This window comes from Babylonia areolata, chromosome 10, assembly GCF_041734735.1.
Source record: "Babylonia areolata isolate BAREFJ2019XMU chromosome 10, ASM4173473v1, whole genome shotgun sequence".
In the NCBI taxonomy this organism is placed as follows: domain Eukaryota; kingdom Metazoa; phylum Mollusca; class Gastropoda; order Neogastropoda; family Buccinidae; genus Babylonia; species Babylonia areolata.
The window spans coordinates 9,297,631-9,307,606 of NC_134885.1; the positions used below are offsets into that span (position 1 = coordinate 9,297,631).

At 38.3% G+C, this 9,976-nt stretch overlaps 1 protein-coding gene across 6 annotated transcripts in view; it reads left to right on the plus strand.

The window, feature by feature from the left end:
* Nucleotides 1-9,976, plus strand: part of LOC143286761 (nucleobindin-2-like) — a 35,314-nt gene that overhangs the window by 7,730 nt on the left and 17,608 nt on the right. For 4 of the 6 annotated variants that reach the window (XM_076594516.1, XM_076594517.1, XM_076594519.1 and 1 more), the window contains 4 exons: nucleotides 4,287-4,394; nucleotides 4,777-4,939; nucleotides 9,083-9,177; nucleotides 9,895-9,976. The exon at nucleotides 9,895-9,976 is cut by the window's right edge and continues 104 nt beyond it. In XM_076594516.1, coding sequence (XP_076450631.1) covers nucleotides 4,287-4,394; nucleotides 4,777-4,939; nucleotides 9,083-9,177; nucleotides 9,895-9,976 — 448 coding nt within the window. The remainder of the gene's footprint in view (nucleotides 1-4,286; nucleotides 4,395-4,776; nucleotides 4,940-9,082; nucleotides 9,178-9,894) is intronic. The other 2 variants (XM_076594518.1, XM_076594521.1) reach the window with 1 other exon arrangement.

Here is a 9,976-nt window from a genome sequence, read left to right on the forward strand (position 1 = left end):
TGTGTTGGTGACGTGGAGGAGACAGGGAATGGGGGTGTGATGTGTGGCTTTGCTGTGGTCTTATGTGAGGAGGGTGTTTCTCTGTATATGTTGTTTATATTTTTCCGAGGAAAGTCTACACAGAATACATCATGATCTGAGGGAACTGTACTTGTTCTGCTTTCTGTAGTCACATGTGGAGTGATGGCCTAGAGGTAACGCGTCCGCCTAGGAAGTGAGAGAATCTGAGCACGCTGGTTTGAATCACAGCTCAGCCGCCGATATTTTCTCCCCCTCCACTAGACCTTGAGTGGTGGTCTGGACGCTAGTCATTCGGATGAGACGATAAACCGTGTGTAGCATGCACTTAGCGCACGTAAAAGAACCCACGGCAACAAAAGGGTTGTTCCTGGCCAAATTCTGTAGAAAAATCCACTTCGATGAGAAAAAACAAAACTGCAGGCAGGAAAAAATACAAAAAAAAAGGGTGGTGCTGTTGTGTAGCGACGCGCTCTCCCAGGGGAGAGCAGCCCGAATTTCACACAGAGAAATCTGTTGTGATAAAAAGAGAAATACAAATACAAAATCAAATACATTTTTGTTTGTTGCCAGCATTCTGTTGTTCCACATTCTGAATTGCATTTTCCCCATGTATGAATATATGAAATTGTATCATAAAAGCGGTAATCATACAATATATTTTCCTTCTTATCAGTTATTGTAGCAAGAAATGGGGTTGATGGTGGGATTTTTCCGTACATTCACACACACATGAACACTTGAATGCACAAATATTGGTATTCATGCATGCAGAATACATTCGTACAAGCATGTCAATAAAAGAAGATTCAGACGTTTGTTAGCATGTGAGCTCACACAAACCAGTTACGCATTTTTGGCTCAGATTATAGTTTGCCAGGCAACTTACTTGATGGTCTTATGGATGAAAATTGTAAGACCATTGTTTGTGAAGTGTTCTGGTGTTTGTCTTGATGTCTGTTGTTGTGCAAAGATGCTTTGTTGCACATTGTTTTTTGTTGTTCGCTTTTAAGGGAATCAAATTCATTTTGCTGTACCTGCTCAGTTTCATTTTACAGGCTTCTGGATTTGTTTCCAAACATATCCTGTTTCATTGCATCTACGGTCTACCAACATGCAAAGGTTTAGGAACTACTCACATGTTTGTGAGCAGTATTGTACATGTCTTACAGTTACACTTTTCTCTCTTTTTCTTTTCAGTTCTTTTTTTTTTATAGTTTTTTTTTAGTCAGTTGTGAAGTTAGTGCAGTTGATAAATAATTGTGTGGTTGTTTGACATATACACCGTAAGATAGGCTCTCTCTCTCTCTCTCTCTCTCTCTCTCTTCTCTCTCTCTCTCTGTGTGTGTGTGTGTGTGTGTGTGTGTGACATCATACTCCTCTCAGGGTAAAAGTTATTTGAAAGCAGTTGAACTCTGTTGTTTGAAAATAGTTGAACATTGCTACTTAAGCTTCTGTTTTGAACATTGCTACTTAAGCTTCTGTTTGTGTTTAAACTCTAAACTTTCCAGTCATCTGTCCTCGATATTCAAATTAAATTCGATTAATTGTTTAGCACTAACTCTGATCCATTGGTACATGAGTTCTTGGAATCCAGAGGGTGTTGCATCCAATGCTGTTATGTTTGTCCTCATCACAAAATCAGCTGTATACATTTATGATTACACCAATATTTGTTGATGATCGCTGATAAACACAAGCATATGAAGGGAAATAGGTGAAACAGATGCAATTTTTAAGACAGGACTGGTATAATAGTAATACTGTTAAACATATGTGTAGCACGCCGCTTCTCCATGTTAGTTCACCGTACTTGACTGTTTACAAGAACATTTTACACATTAGACACACAGAGATATGTGTGTGTGTGTGTGTGTGTGTGTTGTGAAATGTACATGTTACTGCCAGTAATGTGCACACAGTTCTGTGTACATGTGCTCATACACACACACACCACTTACAGCCCACATAATATGTTGGACATCCCTGTGTGTATCACTTAAGACATATACTTATAGGTAATGTGTAAGGAGGAAGTTGTTGATGGTGGTCGTCTTCTGCATCCCATGTCACCTGTGACATGTACTGATCCACTGTACACGAATGTATATCCGTAACGGGAAACTCATCCAGGACTTAGATGTTGGTGGTAGAGAGTAACAGCACAATACTCTCAGCTCTCTGTCTCTGCCTGCCTGTCCGTATCTCTCCCATTTCCCTCTTACTGTTTCTCATCTCTGTGTGTCTGTCCAGTGTGTGTTTGTGTGATGTGTGAGGTGTGTGTGTTTGTGTGTGTGTCTCTGTGTGTGTGTGTGTGTGTGTGTAGCAAAATGGAGGACTATGATGATCAAAATGATGCCATGGAGATGATGTCTAGATTTGGTACAGCAAGACTGCACTTCGTGCTGCGTTTCGTTGGATTTATCTCATGGTTTTTGGCCCTGTCTCATGATGTACAGAATTCTGTCCTGTTTGGAAGTTAGAATAACTCTCTCAAAGATTTAGCTGTGAAATGGATGACATTTTAACTGGTAGCCCCCAGCTCATTGATGTCTTGGTATGAGCTGGTCAGTTAACATCAACTTAAAAATAATCCTCACACATGCGCATGCACAGACACACATATATATGCACACATACACTCACACACACATTTATGCACACTCACTCTCTCTCTCTCTCTCTCTCACACACACACACACACACACACACACACACACACACACACACACACACAGAGTCATACACATAATCACACACAATCACACACTTTAACACTTTTTCTCTTACTCTTGCTCATTCACTCTCTCAGAGTCGCTCTCTCTCTTCTCTCTCTCTCTCTCTCTCTCTCTGTCATAGACCCTTGCGGGTAATGACAGTAAAATGTCAAAGCGTCAAAGGCGTTTCTCTCTCTCTCTCTCTCTCTCTTGCTTTTCTCTCCGTGCTGTTGAGGCTACTGGTATGGATGAGTTCACAACATAAAAGTCATCAGTCATGCACCACATTGAGTGATGAAGTAAAAGCTGTGAATTATACAGTATCATTGTCTATGCATTCTCAGCAAAGTCAGTGTGAATGTGCTTGGTGTTTTTTGTCATGATGTTTCCACAGCATTGACGCTGAATTGATGATGTGTGAAATACAGGATCATCCAGTACTGATGCTTTTTAGCTGGGTCATGTTTTTGTAGAAGAAATCTGTACGCACCTGTTCTGTCAGTTTGCTTGGGCAGCCTTTGTTTTGTCTTGTCTGTTCATTTTATCATTTTCATTCATTTCATTATGTATTTATGCATCTGTTTCATGAAACAATCATGCATATACCGGTATATAAAAATAAGGTAAGGGTTTGGATTATGGTTGGGGAAGGGATGAAAGGTTTTAGGTATCTCCATTGCATGATAATGATAACAGTAATAATGGTAAATAACTTTCTTACATTACTTATACATAATTAACAACAGAAAACAGGGCCAGAGAGATTTTCAGATGCTTTCCCATGGTGATGGGCAAAAATAAGAAAAAAAAGAAAAGAAAAAAAAAGCTCACGTAATTTAAGCTGTTCTGTTTAATTGTTCACTGTTCATTTATTGATTCATTCATTCCATATGGCAAGACATGTTGTTTGACTTCTGTGTTAAGTTTGTGAAATGTGTTGACTGTATAGAATACACTGGATTTGTTGTATTTTACTTTTCTATCCAGCAGTACAAATGCTATAGGTGACAGTTTGTGCATATATTTAATCATATATTTAAAATGTTTGTCAGTGTGACTTGAAATTATCATGTCTGTTTCCATCTGTATGTTAGGACATCAGCTGATATCTTCCCATCTGCTGAAAAAAAAAAGAACCCATGGCAACAAGAGGGTTGTCATTGGCAAAATTCTTGTTAAAAAAAAAAAAATCACTTTGATAGTAAAATAAACACACTTGCAGAAAAAAAAAAGAAAAAAAAAGTGATGCTTCACTTTGGCTTTTGAGAGCAATCTGATTTTTACACAGAGAAATCTGATGTGACAAAAAGTATTAGAACACAACATATACAACATGACATGACATGATATGACACGACATAATATGATATGATAAAAATTAATGCATTACAAGATAATCCAGTACAGTACAGTACAGTACAATACAATGCAGTGAAATGCAATGCAATACAATACAATAGAACACAATGGAGCACAATAGAACACAATACAATCCAATCCAATACAATACAATGCAATACAATGTGTATGGTGTACTGCTGTGTGTGGCAGGGCACACAACTGGAGTACGACGGCTACCTGCGGCAAGTGGTGGAAGCCCTGGAGTCCGATAGTGAGTTCCGCAAGAAACTGGAATCTACAAACGCTTCTGACATCAGGGTCAGTCTGCAGCTCTTATAGTAATTGTAATAAAGTAAAAAAAGATTTACAGGCTGTACACCCACCCCCTTCCCAACAGAGTGGAGAGATTGCCATGCACCTGGAACTTGTGAACCACTCATTTAAATGGTAACTATGATGAGAATAGTAATAGAAATAGAATATAACAATATTGATGATAATCATACTTTGTAGTGAGATTCTACAAGCTGTATGCCCTCCTGCCCCCTCCCTCTCCACAGAGCAGAGCGATCGCCATTCACCTGGTGCTGTTGAACCATTCATTTAAATGGTAGTTATGATGATAATTATAGTAATAGTATTAAAATATAACAGTGATAATGATAATTGTAAGATTATACAAGCTGTACACCCCCCACAGAGCGGAGCGATCGCCATGCACCTGGAGCTGGTGAACCACTCGATCCGGAACCAGCTGGACGAGATCAAACGCATGGAGGTTAAGCGGCTGCAGGAGCTGGCCCTGGCCAAGATGAAGTCCATGTCGGGTACGCAAGTCTTGCATTTCATTGCCGCCCATGGAGGTAAATTCTCCTCATTGTCCTCCTCCTCCTCCTACTCCTCCTCCTCCTCCCTCCTTGGTTCCGTTGCCTTGCATTGATTCAGTGGGGTGCTGACACTGCTCGGTGTCTTGTTGTGGGCTTCTGACACGCCTACCTGTGAGGTCCTCTTTTAGTTTGGTTTTCTCTCGTTGTTGTTTTTCTTTTCTGTTGTTGTGTTTTTGTGTGGTGTCTTCTTCTTTGTTGATGTTGTTGTTAGTGTTGGTGAATTTAGCTGTGGTGATGAAGGGTGGGGTTGGGGGGTGGAGTTTTTAATGGAGTGGGTGGTTTGAGTGTGGTGGTGTGACTGAGAGAGAGAGAAAGTGTGTATGTGTGTGTGTGCATGTGTGTATGTGTGTGTGTGTGTGTTTGATACCAAAAAGTAATTGTCAGTCACTTTTTATTTTTTATATTAAAGTTTTAATAGTTATTAATGTCGTTTTTGTCAATTTAAAATGTGTCCATGTATGTGTGTGTGTGTGTGTGTGTGTGTGTGTGTGAATGTGCAGTTATTAGTGTTAATTTCGTTTGGGATGGTTTTTTTGTTGTTTGTCTCTTTTGTCACTTGTTTTATCGAGTTGTTCCCTTGTAGAAAGTGGGAAAATTTTACTTTAAAAGGTGGCATTTTTTGTTGTTGTAGAAATTGGGGTTTTTATTTCAGTGGAACACATTTATGTAGCAGTAGTTTTCCTCCACCCTCCTTTGGTACAATTTTGTATAATAATAATGATAATGATTAGCAAGCAGTGTGTATATTGTCATGATGAAATGAATTAATTGTGGTTAGGATTGCAAGGAAGTGAAATGCTCAGGATGATTTTTCTGTAAAAAGACCTTTTCTTGAGAACTCTCTAGGTGTATGTGTACATGTTGGATGAAATAGATGTTGCAGTAAGCATTGTTAGAAGTGAAATGTTTAGGATGATTTTTCTATTAAAAAAAAAAATCTCAAAAACTCCATAGGTGTATGTGTACATATTGGATGAAGTAAATTTAATGTGTTAAGGATTGTTGGATAGTGAGATGTCAAGGATTATTATTATATGAAAATTTTTTTTTCCATAAGAAGAAAGGTTGATAGAAACTTCTGTAACAGTGCTTGACAGTCTTGTGTGGGATCCTTTTATGAATGTGCTGGTGCACTTTTTTGATTTGATCAGTTCTACAATGTTTTGGGGAGGGGGTGGGGGGGATGGCCGTGGCCTTCTGACAGTTCAAGTCATTTTGCTTATTGTCCAGTGGACTGCTGAAGTTGTCTCAGTGTTGTGAAATTGCTGCAGTCTTTCGTCGGTGATCACAGAATGCAAGTCCTATGTTTACTTACACAAGTCCAAGAGCAGGCTTTTACTTTTATCACCATCTTTACCCTTTTGTGTAGGCAGCCATAGTCAGTAATAAAAATGCCATAAAAATCATGAAGCAGTGGTATTTATTTATCGTGATAGCCTTTGTCATCGTGGTTGATTTATTATATGCATATACGTTTCAGCTGTTGTTATTATAGGTGAGCAGTAATTGGTACTACAGTGGTGATTCTGTTTTATAAGGTACACTTCTGAAAGTACTACAGCAGTTGTGACAGCTGTTCCAGAAAAGAGTTTTTGAATACAGTTTAGTGTTGTTTGGATAGTTAACAGTAGCTGTGAATATGTTTAATTGTTGTACATGAGTGAGGATTGACAGCTTTGTCCTGCAGAAAGAGTCACACACTCACACACAGACACACACACACAAACACACACACACACACACACAGGCACACACACAAACACAGACACACACTCGCACACACCACACACACACACACACACACACACACACACACACACACGCAAAACACACACACACACACGCAAAACACACACACACACGCAAAACACACACACACACACACACACACACACACACACACACTCAGAATAGAAACGTGGAACAAAATGATAGTGGAGGAAAACAAGTGCAGGTTTGCAACTCCTATGTCAAAATGATTTTTTTAAAGATTCCCAAAACACACACACAAAACAACTATCAACCAACCAACCAACCAATAACTGATGCCCTTTATGGAAAGTAATTTGCTGCTTTCTGTTTCATGCTGTGGTCCGTTAGGAAAACACTATGAAATACTGTGACTTCCCACACTGTTTTGCTTTGCCATTATCAGTATATATGCACAGTGATCGTTTAACATTACACTTGTCAGCATTTCTTTTTGCACTGCTGTCACACTTAACAAGAACAAGAAAAAAACCCATTAAACATTATTATTCTTTTTTTAAAAGTGTTTCTTTCAGTAGTTTTTTGGTTATATACTGACATAGGATAGTGGTGTAAGTTTTCTGTTCAGCTTTTAGTGTTTTGCTTTGCTCTGTAGACATAAAGATTGGTTGTAGAAGATGTTTTATGTTAACCAGTGGTTAGTTATTTCGAACAGTAAGTGTTAAGTATTTTTTCTTTCTGTTTTCTTTCTCAGTTTGGAGTTTTATGTTACTTGCTATTTTGATCACTTTTTGCCTTTCCGTTGTTTTTTTTTGTGATAAGTAGTTATGTTACTGTAAGTGTTACTGAGGAAATGTTAAAAAAAAATAATGGTGACTTGCATTGGTTGTGAAATTTATTCAGTTGGTTGAACTTGAGAGTTTGGTCCAGGACTTGGTTCAAGGATCAAATAGTTTTATCATTTGCCCTTTTCTGAGACAGCAACAGTTTGACTACTAACTTGGTTGAATATTGATGTACTTTCAAAACACCAAAAGTTCTCACACCATCACAACATGTGAAACTGAGCTTACATAGTTGTTTTTAGTTTTCATTGAAGGTCAAGGTCATGGTGATGATGGCAAATGGCTTAGACATTGTGGATATTGTGTTTCACAAATTCTGGGATGGATTTGATGGATCCTATACTCATGAAAAAGGAAATTTCCAAACCTGACGAAAATCACTTTTGACTTTGACCTTTGTTTAAAGTCACAAGGATAAGGAAAACCGTTAATTACTCATACATGTTTTTTTTTGGTTTTTTCCATTTGAGGAAAAGTAATACAAGCACATGTGTGTTATGATGTGATGTGAAGCATGTTAAAAAAACAAACAACCCACACAGACAGGATGAATTTCTCATATAAATGTGTTGATTTCTTTTGCTGCAGTTTGAAGAATGGCATTCATTCTAACATGTCAGAGTTATGTATTATTTTGCCTTCACCATTAATGTTGGTTACAAAAAAACAAGTTTTAATTTGGGTGATTGAATCTCCAGAAACTTTACTTGAAGTTCCTCTCTATAAAAAATGTATTTCTGTTCTTGATGTTTTACATACATTTGATACCACAACATGGATTATATGCATTGATTTTTACACATCATGCAGAATTATTACATTCCAAGAGGAAGAACTAAGTGGAGGCTGTTGTTATGCTGTGGGTTTGTCAAAAAAAACCCAAAAAAACCCAAACCGAGTGATCTTAGCTGAATATGAATAACACAACAGGGAATAAAGAAAAAGCCTGCAAGTGAATTGTGATATCACTTGAATTATTAGTCAGTATTTGTAATATCTCAGAAGAGTGGTCTATCCATGTCACCTGACCAAAGTCAGGGTCACAAGTTTGGATTTTGTATATGTGTGTGTTTACTCATCAAAGAAACTGAAGACAGGGTGGTGGAGATTGGGGGGTGGGGGTGATGAAGAGAGGGGGGAAGCACTACAGTGTTTTACTTGTCTTGTTCCATGTATAAACTGTAATTGTGACTGTGTGGGGTTTTTTTTCTGTTTTTTTTTTCTATTGAAGTTGAATGATTATCTCCCCAAAAGTCTTGATCTTGGTCCCACTCTCCTTCCTCAAATCACTCCCTCTCCTCCGGCTCATCCTCTTGTTCCCCCACCCCCCATACCCCCACCCCCCATTGTCGTTGCCTCCCATTTGCTCACTTTTTCCTCCAAAGATCCACCATCATTGTGTCACTGTTTCCATCAGCTTTTCCCCTTGTTTATTATTGTGAGCAGCAGAATGTTTGGTCACTAAACTACAGTCCTGAATCATTGCTATGAGTGCGACTGAATCCGTATTTGTCAGACAGTGTTTCGTATGTGTATATACATGGTCTTTTGCGCCCCTTTTCAGGAGTCGGGGTGAATCGTATGGACATCCCCAGTCATCTGGATTTGCGCAACCCTCACTCGTTCGAGATGAAGGATTTGGAGAACTTGATCAAGAAGGTGTGTAGAATGACAGGATTTGACTTGTAAAACTTTATAGGAGACTGTGAGTGTATTGTGTTGTATGTCTGTGTGTTGTGTGTGTGGGGGGGCAGGGGTTCGTTTACATGGAGCATTGTTTGTGATGGCATGTTTTCAGTAATTTCAGTATGCTTATTTGTGTGTGTGTGTGTGTGCATGTGTGTGTGCATGCGTGTGTGTGTGTGTGTGTGCATGTAAACATGTCTGCAATATGTTTGAATATGTTTCTAAGTATGTGTGTGTGTATGTATGCATGTTTGTTTGTACTTTTGTTTGTATTGTATGATTACATATATTTCTTATTCAAATCATTACATGTTTGTACACTTGTTTGTTTGTATATATTTTTGATTACATATATTTCTTATTGAAATCATTTCGGGTATTGCACACCCTATATTTCACATTTATTCCTGACTTTTAAGTTTTTTTTCATGTGGTATGTATGGTAAGTGTGTATGTATGATGAGTCTGTGATGATTATGTGTGTGTGTGTGTGTGTGTGTGTGATAGTTTTTCACTTTAGCGTTTAAATGCATGTTTTAAAGTCAATATTGACACTGTACATTGCAGTTGAGCATGTTTTACATGGAAAGGAGCTTTATGAATTAGATTATCATGATTATGATTATTGTTGTTGTTTTTGTTATTATTATTATTTCTACTACTTTAACTTGATGGTGTGACCTTTGACAGACGACCCACGACCTGGAAGAGGTGGACAAGAAGCGGAAACAGCAGTTCAAGACGTACGAGATGGAGAAAGAGTTTGAGTACC